This window comes from Gigantopelta aegis, chromosome 13 (assembly GCF_016097555.1).
Source record: "Gigantopelta aegis isolate Gae_Host chromosome 13, Gae_host_genome, whole genome shotgun sequence".
Classification (NCBI taxonomy): Eukaryota; Metazoa; Mollusca; class Gastropoda; order Neomphalida; family Peltospiridae; genus Gigantopelta; species Gigantopelta aegis.
In genome coordinates, this window is record NC_054711.1 from 720,995 (window position 1) to 743,462 (window position 22,468).

Genomic DNA, 22,468 nt, shown 5'->3' on the forward strand with positions numbered 1-22,468 from the left:
ACACAGCAGCAGGTCGAGAATCTCACAAATCTACAAGAGAGAACACGATGCAAATATTTTAATTCTGTCGATTCTGAGGTGACATAAAAATTAAATTTATGACAGTTACCAAACACCAGCAGTCAAGGCAGCCCAACAGTCAGCAAGACAGAAGAAACACACAGACAGACAGACATCCAGTCAGACAGAAGAAACACACAGACAGACAGACAGACATCCAGTCAGACAGAAGAAACACACAGACAGACAGACAGACATCCAGTCAGACAGAAGAAACACACAGACAGACAGACATCCATGTCAGACAGAAGAAACACACAGACAGACATCCAGCCAGACAGAAAAAACACACAGACAGACTCAAGCTAGACAGAAGCAACACACAGACAGACTCAAGCCAGACAGAAGAAACACACAGACAGAGAGACAGACAGACAGAAGAAACACACAGACAGACATCTGACAGAAGAAACACACAGACATCCAGTCAGACAGAAGAAACACACAGACAGACATCCAGCCAGACAGAAGAAACACACAGACAGACAGACATACAGACAGAAGAAACACACAGACAGACAGACAGAAAAACCCCCACAGATAGACAGCCAGCCAGCCAAACTGAATGAATGAATGTTTAACGACATCTCAACACACAAACACACATCAGATATTGGTATATGAATTAAAAATAAAAATTATTATATAATAATTATGTAAAAGCACAGTGTAAAGTGCTGTGGGAAAAGTGCAATACCATACAAAAATCAAGGTAAGTATATCTAAAACTTTGCATAGAAATTAAAATGTTTTTAAAAATTAATTCTAGGTTGAATTTAAAAGATTTCCAAATACAGTCAGACCTCGTTACAACGACCGTCGTTACTGTGACATTTACACCATCCGACCACAAATTGTCAGGAACAAACGTACATCAGTGTTATTCTGCTCATTACACCAAAATTCACACCTTCAGACACCGACAGAGCAAATTAGGAACAAACGTACATCCGATGTCTGAAAACACCTCTTTACAACGACATTACATAATCACAGATACCGTAGCATGTTGGTAATACACACACAGCCACTTAGAGTCCTTGATCTCGTAGTCCAAGCTAACGATGTTTGCGAAATCTGTAGACTTGTATTGCTTTTGCAAATAAGCCTTTAGTTAACCAATTAAAGGATTAACTTCGAACAATAAAATCTTCTATTTTTATGATATTTTGTAAACGATACAGGTACCAGTCGGAGATGTCTTTAACCAAGCAATGATCAGACTGACGGTGAATGCGCCTTGTTTAATATATTTAATGATGTTTTTTAAAAACATATTTAATGTATGTACATGTATTTGTTGTTTTTAATAATAATTGCAATGCATTTATTATTTAAATGCTATTCAGTCATCAGTTAATGTTAATCAGATTACACTCCACCAGACAACCAGCAGACAGACAAATACAGACAGACAGACAAATACAGACAGACAGACAGACAGACGTACAATGTTTTCCTGTTTGACGACGGTGAGGAAGCTGATAATGCTGGCCAGCTCGTCGATGGTGATGTCTTTGACGATGTAGAACTTGATCAGGTTGACCAGAGACACGCGGATCGTCCGGCGGTCCTCGTCAGACAAACCACCGTCAGTCGACACACTGAAAACAAAGAGTCAAACTTTGCTTCATTTAACAACACCTCTACAGCACACTGAGTCAGTAATCATTCTTTACTGGATGTCTAACATGTTAAAGAATTTACGTTAGGGGAATCCGAATGGGGCCGTTCATCGACCCCAAAATGTATGGTAGATTATACCCATCCGATAGGTACCTACCCATCCGATAGGTACCTAAAGGGGGGTCAGTGGGGCAAAGAAAACGGCCGAAGTGATCGGGTTGACATTACGGAAACCGAAAACGGCCGAAGTGATTCTCATTTAAAAAAAAAAAAAAAAAAGACTGAAAAAATAATTTCCACAATTTCTCTGACGACGGAAATCCGTCTGACGACGGACAGTTAACAGCCATGTACATTTTCCCACAGACAGCACAGCACACACCAAAGACGTGGATACACCAATCATGATTGGGACAGGAAGAAAGTTAATCAGAGAATGGATCAACTGAGGAGCTTCAATCCTACGATGCAAGCACCTCAGGTGAACGCTCTACTAACTGAGCTAGATTCTGCCCCACACAGAAAACAAAACAGAAGCTCAGAGACGTCAGTAAAATACCACAAAGAAACAGACTATTCACTTGCCAAATTAGCACTTGTCCGTTCGTCCCAACAAGTGAAAATCTGATTGACAGCAAAATGGACCTTAATGCTTATCTACTTGACAAGTGGAAATGTATAGTAAAGTTTTGAGCCATTAAAAACATCACAGTTGACTTGAATAAAACACACAAATTAAGTGGATAAGTGAAAATATTGACAGACAAGTAGGTTTTAAGTTGTACTTATCGAGAGGACTAGCGAAACATTCTGTTTATTTCTCTCATTTATATTTGTTTAACACCTCTCCAGTGTATTTTAATTCAGCACCTGTTGGTTTTTAAATATTGTCACAGAAAAGAAGGAAGAAGGAAATGTTTTATTTTAACGATGCACTCAACACGTTTTATTTACGGTTATATGGTGTCGGACATATGGTCAAGGACCACACAGATATTGAGAAAGGAAACCCACTCTCACCACTTCATGGGCTACTCTTTTCGATTGGCAGCAAGGGATCTTTTACATGCACCATCCCACAGACAGGATAACACATACCACGGCCCTTGATATACCAGTCGTGGTGCACTGGCTGGAGCGAGAAATAGCCAAATAGCCCAATGGGCCCACCAACAGGGATCGATCTCAGACCGACCGCACATCAAGCAAACGCTTTACCACTGGGCTACATCCAGCCCCACAGAAATGAAATGTACACAGATAAATTAATTAAGCAACCCCCCCCCCCCCCCCCCCCCACACACACATACTTCTTTTTGGGGTTACCATGACTGTCTAACAAAATGTTCTGGAACATTCTAAGATCAGTTATAATTGACCATTTCTGTGACATTTTAAAACCAAAGCTATTGGTTACTTCAACTGATGGCCAAGAAAGAGAAAGGAAAGCCATTACCGCCACATTGCCTATTCCTACCAATAAAGCATAGAGGAAGAAAAAAGAGTAAAGTTTGTTTTATTTAACGCCGCCGCTAGAGCACATTGATTTTTTATCTTATCATCGGCTATTGGACGTCAAACATATGGTCATTCTGACACTGGTTTTAGAAGAAACCCGTTGTCGCCACATAGGCTACTCTTTTTACGACAGGCAGCAAGGGATCTTTTATTTGCGCTTCCCACAGGCAGGATAGCACAAACCATGGCCTTTGTTGAACCAGTTATGGATCACTGGTCGGTGCAAGTGGTTTACACCTACCCATTGAGCCTTGCGGAGCACTCACTCAGGGTTTGGAGTCGGTATCTCGATTAAAAATCCCATGCCTCAACTGGGATCCGAACCCAGTACCTACCAGCCTGTAGACCGATGGCCTGCCACGACGCCACCGAGGCCGGTATAGAGGAAGAAAGACGCACTCAACACATCTTAATTACAATTATACAGCGTCGGACATACGGTTAAAGACCACACAGATACTGAGAGGAAACCCGCTGCCACCACGTAATGGGCTACTCTTTCTAAGTAGCAGCATCCCACAGACAGGATAGTACATATCACAGACTTTGAAATACCAGTCGTTAGCATGCACTGGTCAGAATGAGAGATAGCCCAATGGGCCAATCGACAGGGATGGATCAAGCAAGCGGTTTACCACTGGGCTTCGTTCGGCCCCAAAGAAAGAGAAAGGAAAGTCACTACAAGCACACTGCCTACTCCAACCAATAAAGCAGTGAATGAATGTTCAACGACACCCCAACACATGGGTGTCAAACTATGGTAAGTCAAAACATGAAGTGATGATCAACGTCAATATAAAAACAGTGTAAAGACAATAAAGCAGTGAATGAATGTTCAATGACACCCCAACACATGGGTGTCAAACTATGGTAAGTCAAAACATGAAGTGATGATCAACGTCAATATAAAAACAGTGTAAAGACAATAAAGCAGTGAATGAATGTTCAACGACACCCCAGCACATGGGAGTCAAACTATGGTAAGTCAAAACATGAAGTGATGATCAACGTCAATATAAAAACAGTGTAAAGACAATAAAGCAGTGAGGACCAGACTGGGAAGAAATGAGATGAAAATTAAAGGAGAGAAAGGAAAGAGGGCAGTATGATTGAGAAAAAGAAAAGGTTCTAAGCAGTCCAGTTACCTGTAGTACGTCCGAATGATCTAAGCAATCCACTTACCTGTAGTACGTCCGAATGATCTAAGCAATCCAGTTACCTGTAGTACCTCCGAATGATCTAAGCAATCCACTTACCTGTAGTACATCCGAATAATCTAAGCAATTCACTTACCTGCAGTACGTCCGAATGATCTAAGCAATCCAGTTACCTGTAGTACGTCCGAATGATCTAAGCAATCCACTTACCTGTAGTACGTCCGAATGATCTAAGCAGTCCACTTACCTGTAGTACATCCGAATAATCTAAGCAATCCACTTACCTGCAGTACGTCCGAATGATCTAAGCAATCCAGTTACCTGTAGTACGTCCGAATGATCTAAGCAATCCAGTTACCTGTAGTACATCCGAATGACGTCCAGGAAATACTGCGTCCCGTACTTCTTCCTGAACTGCTTCTTGTGTTCCTTGATGATGGTCGACAAATACTGGATGTGACCTTGAAAACAACATATCAAATGACAAATCCATAATACGTGATCAAGGCCACATCACTTTCACAATGCAGACGAATGGATATTTGGCAAAAATAGTAGTTGATTCTATGAATGTCTTAGTAGTAATGGGTGAGAAATGGGTGAGAAAGTTAAAAGTCCCACCACTTTTTTTTATATACAATTCCACATACAGTAAGGTAAAACACACATACCAATTCTAACTGGGAAGTCGCTCTTGCTTCAGACGCGGAAGTCAAACAGGTGATTGATCGGGGGGTGGTGGTGAGGGGGGTAAAACACACGTACCAATTCTAACTGGGAAGTCGCTCTTGCTCCAGACGCGGAAGTCAAACAGGAGATTGATCGGGGGGTGGTGGTGAGGGGGGTAAAACACACATACCAATTCTAACTGGGAAGTCGCTCTTGCTTCAGACGCGGAAGTCAAACAGGAGATTGATCGGGGGGTGGTGGTGAGGGGGGTAAAACACACGTACCAATTCTAACTGGGAAGTCGCTCTTGCTCCAGACGCGGAAGTCAAACAGGAGATTGATCGGGGGGTGGTGGCGAGGGGGGTAAAACACACATACCAATTCTAACTGGGAAGTCGCTCTTGCTCCAGACGCAGAAGTCAAACAGGAGATTGATCGGGTGGGGGGGGGGGGGGGGGTTGGTGGTGGTGAGGGGGGTAAAATACACATACCAATTCTAACTGGGAAGTCGCTCTTGCTCCAGACGCGGAAGTCAAACAGAAGATTGATCGGGGTGGTGGGGTGGGGTGGTGTTGGTAAAACACACATACCAATTCTAACTGGGAAATCACTCTTGCTCCAGACACTGAAGTCAAACAGGAGATTGATCGGGGGTGGTGGTGAGGGGGGTAAAACACACGTACCAATTCTAACTGGGAAGTCGCTCTTGCTCCAGACGCGGAAGTCAAACAGGATGTAGCGGTAGAAGTGCTGCTCGAGGATCACGTTGTCCACTGAACACGACTCGACCAGCAGCTGGACGGACATCAGAACATTCACGTCGATCAACTCAGGCTTCACCTGTCACGGTCAAGGTCAAGGTGACACAATTATGACTGTGCATTAAGAAATAATTCACACAGATAATGTGAAATTAACTTCTTCAAGAAATACTACTTATTTCAACCTAAAAATTGCTTCTTTGAAAAAATACTTTTATTACTTAATACATAGAGAAATTAAATTACACAGAACAATATTAGTCTGTGGATTCTAGAATTTCCATCATTAAATTATACAGCAAATTTTTAATCTTTTGTGCTATTATTGAACTACTCAGTAAAATATAATAATTATGTTATCTCATGTGATCAATTAAAACAGGAACAGTCCGCATTAAACTACAGTAAAATAAGACAAGTAAAATATAATAATTATGTTATCCCATATGATCAACTAAAACAGCAACAGTCCGCATTAAATTACACAGTAAAATAAGACAAGTAAAATATAATAATTATGTTATCCCATATGATCACTAAAACAGGAACAGTCCGCATTAAACTACAGTAAAATAAGACAAGTAAAATATAATAATTATGTTATCCCATATGATAATAAACTCTGGATTGTATAGTAGTATAAACAGATTTTATGGCTATACCATCACATTTTTTTTTTTCGTCTTGAAACAAATTTTATATAAAATTTTATATTGAAATTAGTTTCTGACATACTTCGTAATTCACCCGAATCGTTTCGTATACCCTCGGCATAATCCCAAATGTTTTCAAATTCTTTTCAAATCACTGGCATGATTTTGCAAGTAAGGTTTTGATTGGTCAAATGAAAGGTCAACTGGATATGAGCTCCAATGGGGTGCTGTTAGATCCACAGGTAATAGTAATTAACCAGTGGAGCTAGTTTTAATTAGATTGCCCAACAGGCTTATTTCAACTTATTTTTCGTGCTTATATTCAATTAAGGTTCAAGCACACTGTCTGGGCACACACACCTCTGCTATCTGGGCTGTCTGTTCAGGACAGTGGTTAGTGGTTAGTTGTTAGCTGGTTAGTTGTTAGTGAGAGAAAAGACAGTGTAGTGGCCTTACACCTACCCATTAAGCCGTTAAGAACTCGCTCTGGGTTGGAGCCGGTACCAGGCTGTGAACCCTGTACCTACCAGCCTGTAGTCCGATGGCTTAACCACGATTAAGGGGCTCAACAAATTTGTGCATCTACAAGGGCCATAACTCTGTCAAAAATAGGAAAATCCCCATGAAAGTAAAACTTGATGTGTAACTATGACAAAGCACACCAAAAGATTCAGGTCAATATCTTGAGGCACTGTGAAAAACACCACCCAATTTTCAGCTGTTATTGCTATCACATTTGTCAGCCTGCTATACAACACACAATGACCCCAGCCTTTGTGTACAATATTTGTCTTATTTAGTGCCTATCAAAATACATCCAGTTATGCAAAATCAGTTAAATGTACTATTGTTTATTATCAAACCCTTGTTTACAACTATAAATCTGACTGGTGTGTTTTCAATGGAGTTCAGTAAATATATGGGATATAAAGATGTTTGACATTCAATAGCCCATGATTACTGAATCAATGTGCTCTAGTGGTGTCATTAAAAACAAAAAATAGCCATCATTAAATTACAGAGTAAACTGTGAGCTCCGTAGTCTAGTGAATATTCTGCTGGACAATCAAGCTGACAACAGTAGTTCAAATCCCGTCAAAGCTGGCTCACACACTTTTATTCATCTTTCTCATCTATAACCCTTTTCCTATCATTCTTGTTATCTTAATATAAAAAACTTTCCAATTTCTCCCACAATTTCAATCTGTTTCAAACCCGTCAGTCACTATCCTCCATCTTTGTCCTCTGAGCTGTCCACACCATCACCTACCTGTCTTAACTTCCTCTATGGGTGCAGTCTCTGTGTACTGCACCCACCTGGCATCCTCGTCCTCTGCCACTAATAAAGTTGGTCTGACCCACAGCACTAACCAGTATAGTATGTGGTTACAATGCCAACAGTAACTACTGAACACTCTCCAAAGTAGTCAGACTAAGCCCACAGCTAAAACCGATGGAAAATGGCAGGAGTGTAGCACGGATAGCCACAAGAGACAAACACACGTCGCGGTTAGAGAGACAAGGACTGGGAAGTGGAGGTGGACAGCAAAAGAAGTTGAAAGATAGGATGATTTGCCAGATCAGGAAGAAATGAGATGGAATTCAAAGGAGAGAAAGGATTGGGATTATATATATATAAATTACAGAGTAGAGTATTTGCCTTTTGTAAGAGAGCAGCGACGGTGGCAGCTCCCTCTGTGCGTATGAACGATGCCTGGTTCGCGTCTTTTGTCTGCAGGAAGTTCCTCAACAGAGTGAGGAACGCGGCCACCTGGTTCTGTACCAACCTCCAATCTACAATACACACAACACGTTTTGTTGAAGTCATTCAATTTCTGTTATTTAACGACTGTGTGTTATTTCTTTTACGTTCATTGAGGTCTGAATCACATAAGTTTGCAGATGATTTTTTTTTTTTCCTACCAAGATGAACATAAAAGAAATAACAGACAATTCTCATAATTAAATTTAAAACATATTTATTAACCTTCTGACTACTGCAGGCGAGATATCTCGCCCGACATCACGACAGTTGATATACTGTACACTGTATACAGTGCATTCCCCAATTCATATTTCCCACCGTTTTACACACGACACTCACCGGAAACGGAAATATAATAAAAGAAAAAAGATTTCTTTTTAAAATGGTGGCTTTTGTTTTGATTGTTTCAATTGAAAATACCTTAAAATTTTGAGTTCAAAAAGTGTTTTTCCGCAAGTATTTTCGGTTGACAACAATGGCGGCACGTCGCGGTCATTTTCAGGGATCGATAGCTGATTGTGACAGCTAATTTGATATTAAATTTGATCATTTTACCAACAACGAAAATCACCAAATGTTGCAATATGAATCGTAGTTTGGGTTTTAAAAAAAATTCTGGCCAGAAAACCACTGTTATCGGGAATAATGGACATAAATACTTGACAGCTGGCCACAAATGCCCAAAAGTAAATGTGACTAATTTTAATCACCATTAACTGATTTAAAAAACATAAAAATTACAAAAAGCCGTGAAAATAATACTTACCGATTCATATATGAACTTTATTTTATGTATTTATGAAACATTTAAGTGAATATATGTCAGTAAAAATTATAAACTTGCACCCACTCAACGTGGTTTTTGTTAAAAATTAATCCAGTAGTCTAAAGGTTAATAATGACACTAAAACTCCATATTTTATGTTAAATTAGTGAGAGAAAATAACAATATAATATGACGTTCACCGACGTCAGAATTGGTATCCTGTTATGGATCTCCTAGGGTAGTGGCTTTTTCCTAAGGACAAACACATGACCAAGGAAGCCATCACAACTGTCTAAAATATTGTTTCATTCTGATCACGTAATACGGTTTTGTCCTGATTTAGCTGTGAAAGTAAATGTCGTCACCTGTGTATGAGCTGCCAGGCACCACCCCCTTCCAATCTCTCCTCGTCACCATGGTAATTCTCACCTGTGTACGAGCTGCCAGGCACCACCCCTTCCAATCTCTCCTCGTCACCATGGTAATTCTCACCTGTGTACGAGCTGCCAGGCACCACCCCCTCCCAATCTCTCCTCGTCACCATGGTAATTCTCACCTGTGTATGACCTGCCAGGCACCACCCCCTTCCAATCTCTCCTCGTCTCCACAGTAATTCTCACCTGTGTACGAGCTGCCAGGCACCACCCCCTTCCAATCTCTCCTCGTCTCCACGGTAATTCTCACCTGTGTATGACCTGCCAGGCACCACCCCCTTCCAATCTCTCCTGGTCTCCACAGTAATTCTCACCTGTGTATGAGCTGTCAGGCACCACCCCCTTCCAATCTCTCCTCATCTCCACAGTAATTCTCACCTGTGTATGAGCTGCCAGGCACCACCCCCTTCCCAATCTCTCTTCATCTCCACAGTAATTCTCACCTGTGTATGAGCTGTCAGGCACCACCCCCTTCCAATCTCTCCTCATCTCCACAGTAATTCTCACCTGTGTATGAGCTGCCAGGCACCACCCCCTTCCCAATCTCTCTTCATCTCCACAGTAATTCTCACCTGTGTATGAGCTGTCAGGCACCACCCCCTTCCAATCTCTCCTCATCTCCACGGTAATTCTCACCTGTGTATGACCTGCCAGGCACCATCCTCTCCCAATCTCTCCTCATCACCACAGTAATTCTCACCTGTGTATGACCTGCCAGGCACCACCCCCTCCCAATCTCTCCTCGTCACCACGGTAATTCTCACCTGTGTATGACCTGCCAGGCACCATCCTCTCCCAATCTCTCCTCATCACCACAGTAATTCTCACCTGTGTATGACCTGCCAGGCACCACCCCCTCCCAATCTCTCCTCGTCACCACGGTAATTCTCACCTGTGTATGAGCTGTCAGGCACCACCCCCTCCCAATCTCTCCTGGTCTCCACAGTAATTCTCACCTGTGTATGAGCTGTCAGGCACCACCCCCTCCCAATCTCTCCTGGTCTCCACAGTAACTCTCACCTGTGTATGAGCTGCCAGGCATCACCCCCTCCCAATCTCTTCTCATCTCCACAGTAATTCTCACCTGTGTATGAGCTGCCAGGCACCACCCCCTCCCAATCTCTCCTGGTCTCCACAGTAATTCTCACCTGTGTATGACCTGCCAGGCACCATCCCCTCCCAATCTCTCCTCATCTCCACGGTAATTCTCACCTGTGTATGAGCTGCCAGGCACCACCCCCTTCCAATCTCTCCTCGTCACCATGGTAATTCTCACCTATGTATGACCTGCCAGGCATCACCCCTTCCCAATCACTCCTCATCTCCACAGTAATTCTCACCTGTGCATGAGCTGTCAGGCACCACCCCCTCCCAATCTCTCCTGGTCTCCACAGTAATTCTCACCTGTGTATGTACTGCCAGGCACCACCCCCTTCCAATCTCTCCTCATCTCCACAGTAATTCTCACCTGTGTATGAGCTGCCAGGCACCACCCCTTCCAATCTCTCCTCATCTCCACAGTAATTCTCACCTGTGTACGAGCTGCCAGGCACCACCCCCTTCCCAATCTCCCTCATCTCCACAATAATTCTCACCTGTGTACGAGCTGCCAGGCACCACCCCCTCCCAATCTCTCCTCATCTCCACAGTAATTCTCACCTGTGCACGAGCTGCCAGGCACCACCCTCTCCCAATCTCTCCTGGTCTCCACAGTAACTCTCCCCTGTGTACGTGCTGCCAGGCACCATCCCCCAGACTCCCCATTAAAACACTCACCTGTGTACAAGCTGCCAGGCACCATCCCCTCAGTCTCTCCTAGTCTTCACGGTAACTCTCACCTGTGTAAGCACTGCAAGGCACCATCCCCCCAGTCTCTCCTAGTCTCCATGGTAACTCTCTGTGTTCAAGCTGCCAGGCACCACCACCCAGTCTTCCCTAGTTGCCACAGTAACTCTTACCTGTGTATGAGCTGCAGGCACCACCCCCTTCCAATCTCTCCTCGTCACCATGGTAATTCTCACCTGTGTACGAGCTGCCAGGCACCACCCCTTCCAATCTCTCCTCGTCACCATGGTAATTCTCACCTGTGTACGAGCTGCCAGGCACCACCCCCTCCCAATCTCTCCTCGTCACCATGGTAATTCTCACCTGTGTATGACCTGCCAGGCACCACCCCCTTCCAATCTCTCCTCGTCTCCACAGTAATTCTCACCTGTGTACGAGCTGCCAGGCACCACCCCCTTCCAATCTCTCCTCGTCTCCACGGTAATTCTCACCTGTGTATGACCTGCCAGGCACCACCCCCTTCCAATCTCTCCTGGTCTCCACAGTAATTCTCACCTGTGTATGAGCTGTCAGGCACCACCCCCTTCCAATCTCTCCTCATCTCCACAGTAATTCTCACCTGTGTATGAGCTGCCAGGCACCACCCCCTTCCCAATCTCTCTTCATCTCCACAGTAATTCTCACCTGTGTATGAGCTGTCAGGCACCACCCCCTTCCAATCTCTCCTCATCTCCACAGTAATTCTCACCTGTGTATGAGCTGCCAGGCACCACCCCCTTCCCAATCTCTCTTCATCTCCACAGTAATTCTCACCTGTGTATGAGCTGTCAGGCACCACCCCCTTCCAATCTCTCCTCATCTCCACGGTAATTCTCACCTGTGTATGACCTGCCAGGCACCATCCTCTCCCAATCTCTCCTCATCACCACAGTAATTCTCACCTGTGTATGACCTGCCAGGCACCACCCCCTCCCAATCTCTCCTCGTCACCACGGTAATTCTCACCTGTGTATGACCTGCCAGGCACCATCCTCTCCCAATCTCTCCTCATCACCACAGTAATTCTCACCTGTGTATGACCTGCCAGGCACCACCCCCTCCCAATCTCTCCTCGTCACCACGGTAATTCTCACCTGTGTATGAGCTGTCAGGCACCACCCCCTCCCAATCTCTCCTGGTCTCCACAGTAACTCTCACCTGTGTATGAGCTGCCAGGCATCACCCCCTCCCAATCTCTCCTCATCTCCACAGTAATTCTCACCTGTGTATGAGCTGTCAGGCACCACCCCCTCCCAATCTCTCCTGGTCTCCACAGTAACTCTCACCTGTGTATGAGCTGCCAGGCATCACCCCCTCCCAATCTCTTCTCATCTCCACAGTAATTCTCACCTGTGTATGAGCTGCCAGGCACCACCCCCTCCCAATCTCTCCTGGTCTCCACAGTAATTCTCACCTGTGTATGACCTGCCAGGCACCATCCCCTCCCAATCTCTCCTCATCTCCACGGTAATTCTCACCTGTGTATGAGCTGCCAGGCACCACCCCCTTCCAATCTCTCCTCGTCACCATGGTAATTCTCACCTATGTATGACCTGCCAGGCATCACCCCTTCCCAATCACTCCTCATCTCCACAGTAATTCTCACCTGTGCATGAGCTGTCAGGCACCACCCCCTCCCAATCTCTCCTGGTCTCCACAGTAATTCTCACCTGTGTATGTACTGCCAGGCACCACCCCCTTCCAATCTCTCCTCATCTCCACAGTAATTCTCACCTGTGTATGAGCTGCCAGGCACCACCCCTTCCAATCTCTCCTCATCTCCACAGTAATTCTCACCTGTGTACGAGCTGCCAGGCACCACCCCCTTCCCAATCTCTCCTCATCTCCACAATAATTCTCACCTGTGTACGAGCTGCCAGGCACCACCCCCTCCCAATCTCTCCTCATCTCCACAGTAATTCTCACCTGTGCACGAGCTGCCAGGCACCACCCTCTCCCAATCTCTCCTGGTCTCCACAGTAACTCTCCCCTGTGTACGTGCTGCCAGGCACCATCCCCCAGACTCCCCATTAAAACACTCACCTGTGTACAAGCTGCCAGGCACCATCCCCTCAGTCTCTCCTAGTCTTCACGGTAACTCTCACCTGTGTAAGCACTGCAAGGCACCATCCCCCCAGTCTCTCCTAGTCTCCATGGTAACTCTCACCTGTGTTCAAGCTGCCAGGCACCACCACCCAGTCTTCCCTAGTTGCCACAGTAACTCTTACCTGTGTATGAGCTGCCAGGCACCACCCCCTTCCAATCTCTCCTCGTCACCATGGTAATTCTCACCTGTGTACGAGCTGCCAGGCACCACCCCTTCCAATCTCTCCTCGTCACCATGGTAATTCTCACCTGTGTACGAGCTGCCAGGCACCACCCCCTCCCAATCTCTCCTCGTCACCATGGTAATTCTCACCTGTGTATGACCTGCCAGGCACCACCCCCTTCCAATCTCTCCTCGTCTCCACAGTAATTCTCACCTGTGTACGAGCTGCCAGGCACCACCCCCTTCCAATCTCTCCTCGTCTCCACGGTAATTCTCACCTGTGTATGACCTGCCAGGCACCACCCCCTTCCAATCTCTCCTGGTCTCCACAGTAATTCTCACCTGTGTATGAGCTGTCAGGCACCACCCCCTTCCAATCTCTCCTCATCTCCACAGTAATTCTCACCTGTGTATGAGCTGCCAGGCACCACCCCCTTCCCAATCTCTCTTCATCTCCACAGTAATTCTCACCTGTGTATGAGCTGTCAGGCACCACCCCCTTCCAATCTCTCCTCATCTCCACAGTAATTCTCACCTGTGTATGAGCTGCCAGGCACCACCCCCTTCCCAATCTCTCTTCATCTCCACAGTAATTCTCACCTGTGTATGAGCTGTCAGGCACCACCCCCTTCCAATCTCTCCTCATCTCCACGGTAATTCTCACCTGTGTATGACCTGCCAGGCACCATCCTCTCCCAATCTCTCCTCATCACCACAGTAATTCTCACCTGTGTATGACCTGCCAGGCACCACCCCCTCCCAATCTCTCCTCGTCACCACGGTAATTCTCACCTGTGTATGACCTGCCAGGCACCATCCTCTCCCAATCTCTCCTCATCACCACAGTAATTCTCACCTGTGTATGACCTGCCAGGCACCACCCCCTCCCAATCTCTCCTCGTCACCACAGTAATTCTCACCTGTGTATGAGCTGTCAGGCACCACCCCCTCCCAATCTCTCCTGGTCTCCACAGTAACTCTCACCTGTGTATGAGCTGCCAGGCATCACCCCCTCCCAATCTCTCCTCATCTCCACAGTAATTCTCACCTGTGTATGAGCTGTCAGGCACCACCCCCTCCCAATCTCTCCTGGTCTCCACAGTAACTCTCACCTGTGTATGAGCTGCCAGGCATCACCCCCTCCCAATCTCTTCTCATCTCCACAGTAATTCTCACCTGTGTATGAGCTGCCAGGCACCACCCCCTCCCAATCTCTCCTGGTCTCCACAGTAATTCTCACCTGTGTATGACCTGCCAGGCACCATCCCCTCCCAATCTCTCCTCATCTCCACGGTAATTCTCACCTGTGTATGAGCTGCCAGGCACCACCCCCTTCCAATCTCTCCTCGTCACCATGGTAATTCTCACCTATGTATGACCTGCCAGGCATCACCCCTTCCCAATCACTCCTCATCTCCACAGTAATTCTCACCTGTGCATGAGCTGTCAGGCACCACCCCCTCCCAATCTCTCCTGGTCTCCACAGTAATTCTCACCTGTGTATGTACTGCCAGGCACCACCCCCTTCCAATCTCTCCTCATCTCCACAGTAATTCTCACCTGTGTATGAGCTGCCAGGCACCACCCCTTCCAATCTCTCCTCATCTCCACAGTAATTCTCACCTGTGTACGAGCTGCCAGGCACCACCCCCTTCCCAATCTCTCCTCATCTCCACAATAATTCTCACCTGTGTACGAGCTGCCAGGCACCACCCCCTCCCAATCTCTCCTCATCTCCACAGTAATTCTCACCTGTGCACGAGCTGCCAGGCACCACCCTCTCCCAATCTCTCCTGGTCTCCACAGTAACTCTCCCCTGTGTACGTGCTGCCAGGCACCATCCCCCAGACTCCCCATTAAAACACTCACCTGTGTACAAGCTGCCAGGCACCATCCCCTCAGTCTCTCCTAGTCTTCACGGTAACTCTCACCTGTGTAAGCACTGCAAGGCACCATCCCCCCAGTCTCTCCTAGTCTCCATGGTAACTCTCACCTGTGTTCAAGCTGCCAGGCACCACCACCCAGTCTTCCCTAGTTGCCACAGTAACTCTTACCTGTGTAGGAGCTGCCAGGCACCACCACCCAGTCTCTCCTCATCTCCACGGTAACTCTCACCTGTGCAGAAGCTGCCAGCCACCACCCAGTTTTCCCTAGTTGCCACGGTAACTCTCACCTGTGTAGGAGCTACCAGGCACTACCACCCAGTCTCCCCTAGTCTCCACAGTGGGACTGTCTTCTGGCGTTATGTCGGTCGATTGCGGGGGTGGCGGAACCGTGTCGCATTGCTCCAGTAAAGGAAACAAAACTTCAATGCCTCCTATTGTGTGAATGACATCCTGTAAAACAAAGCAATTACATATCTTTTAAAAATGTCCTAGTTTTACAGGTATGAGTGCAGGGGATTGGGGGATGGGGGGTGGGGGGTGGAGACTCAAACTCCTCTAAAAACTTCACACACATAATTTCCTGCACATGCGCTTGCTGCATATATGGTTGAATCTGTCATCTGCTAAAAGCCAAATGCAAAATTAAACTTAGATTTGGTGAATATACTTCACTACTAATTCATCAAAATGGCAATTCAAAAACTACCTGACTTTTGTAAAACTGAAATCTGAATTTAGCTATGGATCTTCTCACTTAATCAGGGGTGGAAATTGGTGAACTGTAAAAAAAGAGGAAATCTAGAGGGGTCCCGGAAATTCTTGAAATCCTAGGTTTAAATCTGTGTCATCTGATACATTTTTGAGGAAAGGACGATTAAAATGTGAGGAAACGCAATGTTCCATGAGAGGAAAACAGCTGATCCGAGGAGAATTCCCACCCCTGCATAATCCAACAAACTGAAATGTTTTTTGTTGGATTCAGCTTCAAACCTACCAAGATCAAGTACACAGAGAATCACACAACACACAACAAGACAATGCTAAACTTGAATTCTAATACAGCTGGCAAGAACGTTTTTCTAGCTAAGTGTTGAATTAAAATGTTCCAACCCTATTTCAACTAGACTGGAATGAATGATGTGTAACGACACCCCAGCACAAACATTCAACTAGACTGGAATGAATGATGTGTAACGACACCCCAGCACAAACATTCAACTAGACTGGAATGAATGATGTGTAACGACACCCCAGCACAAACATTCAACTAGACTGGAATGAATGATGTGTAACGACTGGAATGAATGATGTGTAACGACACCCCAGCACAAACATTCAACTAGACTGGAATGAATGATGTGTAACGACACCCCAGCACAAACATTCAACTAGACTGGAATGAATGATGTGTAACGACTGGAATGAATGATGTGTAACGACACCCCAGCACAAAAATGCATTGGCTTCTGGGTTCAAACAATGGTGAAAACATGAATGAATTGATAATTAACAGCAATATAAAATTAAAATTTTGTAAAGAGCTATGCAAAGTATAAATATCACAAGTATATTAACAAGTCAAGTATATGAGTGTCCCAGGTAAGTATATTAAAATTTGGAGTAAACGTCAGTAAGTCAAATAAGTGGATTATGGAATCGAATTGATTCCATCACATTTTGTCTTCCAAATATATCTATCCTCAGCAGTTGAAAATTATCACACTCCACCATAATGTTCACACCGAGATGGTGGATCTTTGTTCAAACTAAATGAATATGTTAAATGAGAATGGCTTATGCCAGACTATTTCATCTTTTCTGCACCGTCTATAGGACTGCCACTGTCCTGGAATCGGGTGTGTGTAAAAGTAAAGTTGTGTTGTTTTCACGACACCACTAGAGCACATTGATTTAGCAATCATCAGCTATTGGATGTCAAACATTGGGTAATTCTGACATAGTCTTAGAGCGGAAACTCACTACATTTTTCCATTAGTAGCAAGAGATCTTTTATATGCACCATCCCACCGACAGGATAGCACATACCATGGTCTTTGATATACCAGTCGTGGTGCACTGGCTGGAACGAGAAATAGCCCAATGAGCCCACCGATGTGGATCGATCTTAAAACGACTGACTGCACATTAAATGAGTGCTTTATCACTGGGTTATGCCCCACCCTTGAATGAATGAATGAATGAATGAATGAATGAATGAATGAATGAATGAATGAATGAATGAATGAATGAATGAATGGCTAGATAAAAAAGAAAATCAGATTTGAAGTGTGAAGATTCTACATCTACCTTTACCACTGTGCTACGTCCTGCCCCCGGCGTGTACTAACCTTGATATCCCACATCTCGCAGGTTACTCCCTTCAGCTGGCCGTGGTTCTGGTGTGGAGACAGATCAAAGCACACGTTTCCCTTGCAGGCCTGAATGACACATCCAGTTTTTGGTATTTGTTAATTGTGATTCACTTTGCAAGTTTCAAAGATCACTAAACATTTCTAAAATGTTAAACACTATCTGCTAATCAATGTTTAAACTGAAAGCAACTGCCTTATATCATGTTTACTGTCAGTGATATTTACGAGTTGGGAACCAACTCAGTCTGTTTACTGTAAGTGATTATCTATGACCTTAAAAGCATCTCAGTCTGTTTACTGATATCTATGACCTATGAACCAACTCAGTCTGTTTACTGATATCTATGACCTATGAACCGACTCAGTCTGTTTATTGGTATCTATGACCTATGAACCGACTCAGTCTGTTTACTGGTATCTATGACCTATGAACCGACTCAGTCTGTTTACTGGTATCTATGACCTATGAACCGACTCACGATGTTTACTGGTATCTATGACCTATGAACCGACTCAGTCTGTTTACTGGTATCTAAGACATATGAAGTGACTCAGTCTGTTTACTGATATCTATGACCTGTGAAGTGTCTGTCTGTTTACTGATATCTATGATCTATGAAGTGACTCAGTCTGTTTACTGATATCTATGACCTAAGAACTGACTCAGTCTGTTTACTGATATCTATGACCTATGAACTGACTCAGTCTGTTTACTGATATCTATGACCTGTGAACCGACTCAGTTTGTTTACTGTCAGTGATATCTATGACCTATGAACCGACTCAGTCTGTTTACTGGTATATATGACCTATGAACCGACTCAGTCTGTTTACTGGTATCTATGACATATGAAGTGACTCAGTCTGTTTACTGTAAGTGATTATCTATGACCTTAAAAGCATCTCAGTCTGTTTACTGATATCTATGACCTATGAACCAACTCAGTCTGTTTACTGATATCTATGACCTATGAACCGACTCAGTCTGTTTACTGGTATATATGACCTATGAACCGACTCAGTCTGTTTACTGGTATCTATGACCTATGAAGTGACTCAGTCTGTTTACTGATATCTATGACCTGTGAAGTGTCTGTCTGTTTACTGATATCTATGATCTATGAAGTGACTCAGTTTGTTTACTGATATCTATGACCTAAGAACTGACTCAGTCTGTTTACTGATATCTATGACCTAAGAACTGACTCAGTCTGTTTACTGATATCTATGACCTATGAAGTGACTCAGTCTGTTTACTGATATCTATGACCTAAGAAGTGACTCAGTCTGTTTACTGATATCTATGACCTATGAACCAACTCAGTCTGTTTACTGGTATCTATGACCTGTGAACCGGCTCAGTCTGTTTACTGATATCTATGACCTGTGAACCGGCTCAGTCTGTTTACTGATATCTATGACCTGTGAACCGACTCAGTCTGTTTACTGATATCTATGACCTGTGAAGTGTCTCAGTCTGTTTACTGATATCTATGACCTATGAAGTGACTCAGTCTGTTTACTGATATCTATGACCTGCGAAGTGTCTGTCTGTTTACTGATATCTATGACCTGTGAACCGACTCAGTCTGTTTACTGTCAGTGATATCTATGACCTATGCAGTGACTCAGTCTGTTTACTGGTATCTATGACCTGTGAAGCAGCTCAGTCTCTTTACTGATATCTATGACCTGTGAAGCGTCTCAGTCTGTTTACTGATATCTATGACCTATGAAGTGTCTCAGTCTGTTTACTGATATCTATGACCTATGAACTGACTCAGTCTCAGTCTGTTTACTGATATCTATGACCTATGAAGTGACTCAGTCTGTTTACTGATATCTATGACCTGCGAACCGACTCAGTCTCTGTTTACTGTCTATGACCTACTCAGTGATATATCTATGACCTATGAAGTGACTCAGTCTGTTTACCTATGAAGTCTCAGTGTTTATATCTATGACCTATGCAGTGACTCAGTCTGTTTACTGGTATCTATGACCTGTGAAGCAGCTCAGTCTCTTTACTGATATCTATGACCTGTGAAGCGTCTCAGTCTGTTTACTGATATCTATGACCTATGAAGTGTCTCAGTCTGTTTACTGATATCTATGACCTAAGAACTGACTCAGTCTGTTTACTGATATCTATGACCTATGAACTGACTCAGTCTGTTTACTGATATCTATGACCTATGAACTGACTCAGTGTGTTTACTGATATCTATGACCTGTGAACCGACTCAGTCTGTTTACTGTCAGTGATATCTATGACCTATGAAGTGACTCAGTCTGTTTACTGATATCTATGACCTAAGAACTGACTCAGTCTGTTTACTGATATCTATGACCTATGAACCGACTCAGTCTGTTTACTCATATCTATGACCTATGAACCGACTCAGTCTGTTTACTGATATCTATGACCTATGAAGTGACTCAGTCTGTTTACTGACATCTATGACCTAAGAAGTGACTCAGTCTGTTTACTGATATCTATGACCTATGAAGTGACTCAGTCTGTTTACTGATATCTATGACCTAAGAAGTGACTCAGTCTGTTTACTGATATCTATGACCTATGAACCTACTCAGTCTGTTTACTGATATCTATGACCTATGAACCGACTCAGTCTGTTTACTGATATCTATGACCTATGAACCGACTGTCTGTTTACTGATATCTATGACCTATCAACCAACTCAGTCTGTTTACTGGTATCTATGACCTGTGAACCGGCTCAGTCTGTTTACTGATATCTATGACCTGTGAACCAACTCAGTCTGTTTACTGATATCTATGACCTGTGAACCAACTCAGTCTGTTTACTGATATCTATGACCTGTGAAGCGTCTCAGTCTGCTTACTGATATCTATGACCTATGAAGTGACTGAGTCTGTTTACTGATATCTATGACTTGTGAAGTGTCTCAGTCTGTTTACTGATATCTATGACCTAAGAACTGACTCAGTCTGTTTACTGATATCTATGACCTATGAACTGACTCAGTCTGTTTACTGTCAGTGATATCTATGACCTATGAAGTGACTCAGTCTGTTTACTGATATCTATGACCTATGAACTGACTCAGTCTGTTTACTGTCAGTGATATCTATGACCTATGAACTGACTCAGTCTGTTTACTGTCGGTGATATCTATGACCTATGAAGTGACTCAGTCTGTTTACTGTAATCTATGACCTATGAACTGACTCAGTCTGTTTACTGATATCTATGACTTAAGAACTGACTCAGTCTGTTTACTGATATCAATGACCTGTGAACCGACTCAGTCTGTTTACTGTCAGTGAAATCTATGACCTATGAAGTGACTCAGTCTGTTTACTGTAATCTATGACCTATGAACCGACTCAGTCTGTTTACTGGTATCTATGACCTATGAACCGGCTCAGTCTGTTTACTGATATCTATGACCTATGAAGTGACTCAGTCTGTTTACTGATATCTATGACCTGTGAAGTGTTTGTCTGTTTACTGACATCTATGATCTATGAAGTTACTCAGTCTGTTTACTGTAATCTATGACCTATGAACTGACTCAGTCTGTTTACTGGTATCTATGACCTATGAACCGGCTCAGTCTGTTTACTGATATCTATGACCTATGAACCGACTCAGTCTGTTTACCGATATATATGACCTATGAACCGACTCAGTCTGTTTACTGATATCTATGACCTATGAACCGACTCAGTCTGTTTACTGGTATCTATGACCTATGAACCGGCTCAGTCTGTTTACTGATATCTATGACCTATGAAGTGACTCAGTCTGTTTACTGATATCTATGACCTGTGAAGTGTCTGTCTGTTTACTGACATCTATGATCTATGAAGTGACTCAGTCTGTTTACTGATATCTATGACCTATGAACTGACTCAGTCTGTTTACTGGTATCTATGACCTATGAACCGGCTCAGTCTGTTTACTGATATCTATGACCTATGAACCGACTCAGTCTGTTTACTGATATATATGACCTATGAACCGACTCAGTCTGTTTACTGATATCTATGACCTATGAACCGACTCAGTCTGTTTACTGATATCTATGACCTATGAAGTGACTCAGTCTGTTTACTGATATCTATGACCTGTGAAGTGTCTGTCTGTTTACTGACATCTATGATCTATGAAGTGACTCAGTCTGTTTACTGATATCTATGACCTATGAACTGACTCAGTCTGTTTACTGATATCTATGACCTGTGAACCGACTCAGTCTGTTTACTGTCAGTGATATCTATGACCTATGAAGTGACTCAGTCTGTTTACTGATATCTATGACCTATGAAGTGACTCAGTCTGTTTACTGATATCTATGACCTAAGAAGTGACTCAGTCTGTTTACTGATATCTATGACCTATGAAGTGACTCATTCTGTTTACTGATATCTATGACCTATGAAGTGACTCAGTCTGTTTACTGATATCTATGACCTAAGAAGTGACTCAGTCTGTTTACTGTAATCTATGACCTATGGACCGACTCAGTCTGTTTACTGGTATCTATGACATATGAAGTGGCTCAGTCTGTTTACTGATATCTATGACCTGTGAAGCGTCTCAGTCTGTTTACTGTCAGTGATATCTATGACCTGTGAATCGTCTCAGTCTGTTTACTGTCAGTGATATCTATGACCTGTGAATCGTCTCAGTCTGTTTACTGTCAGTGATATCTATGA

General features: G+C 43.9%; 1 protein-coding gene across 1 annotated transcript in view; it reads right to left on the minus strand.

Annotated features, from left to right (window-relative positions):
- Positions 1-22,468, minus strand: part of LOC121387573 (neurobeachin-like protein 1) — a 151,212-nt gene that overhangs the window by 78,038 nt on the left and 50,706 nt on the right. The window contains exons 18-23 of the mRNA XM_041518732.1: positions 17,737-17,826; positions 15,676-15,838; positions 8,105-8,238; positions 5,714-5,870; positions 4,720-4,822; positions 1,511-1,664 (exon numbers count right to left, since the gene is read on the minus strand). Coding sequence (XP_041374666.1) covers positions 1,511-1,664; positions 4,720-4,822; positions 5,714-5,870; positions 8,105-8,238; positions 15,676-15,838; positions 17,737-17,826 — 801 coding nt within the window. The remainder of the gene's footprint in view (positions 1-1,510; positions 1,665-4,719; positions 4,823-5,713; positions 5,871-8,104; positions 8,239-15,675; positions 15,839-17,736; positions 17,827-22,468) is intronic.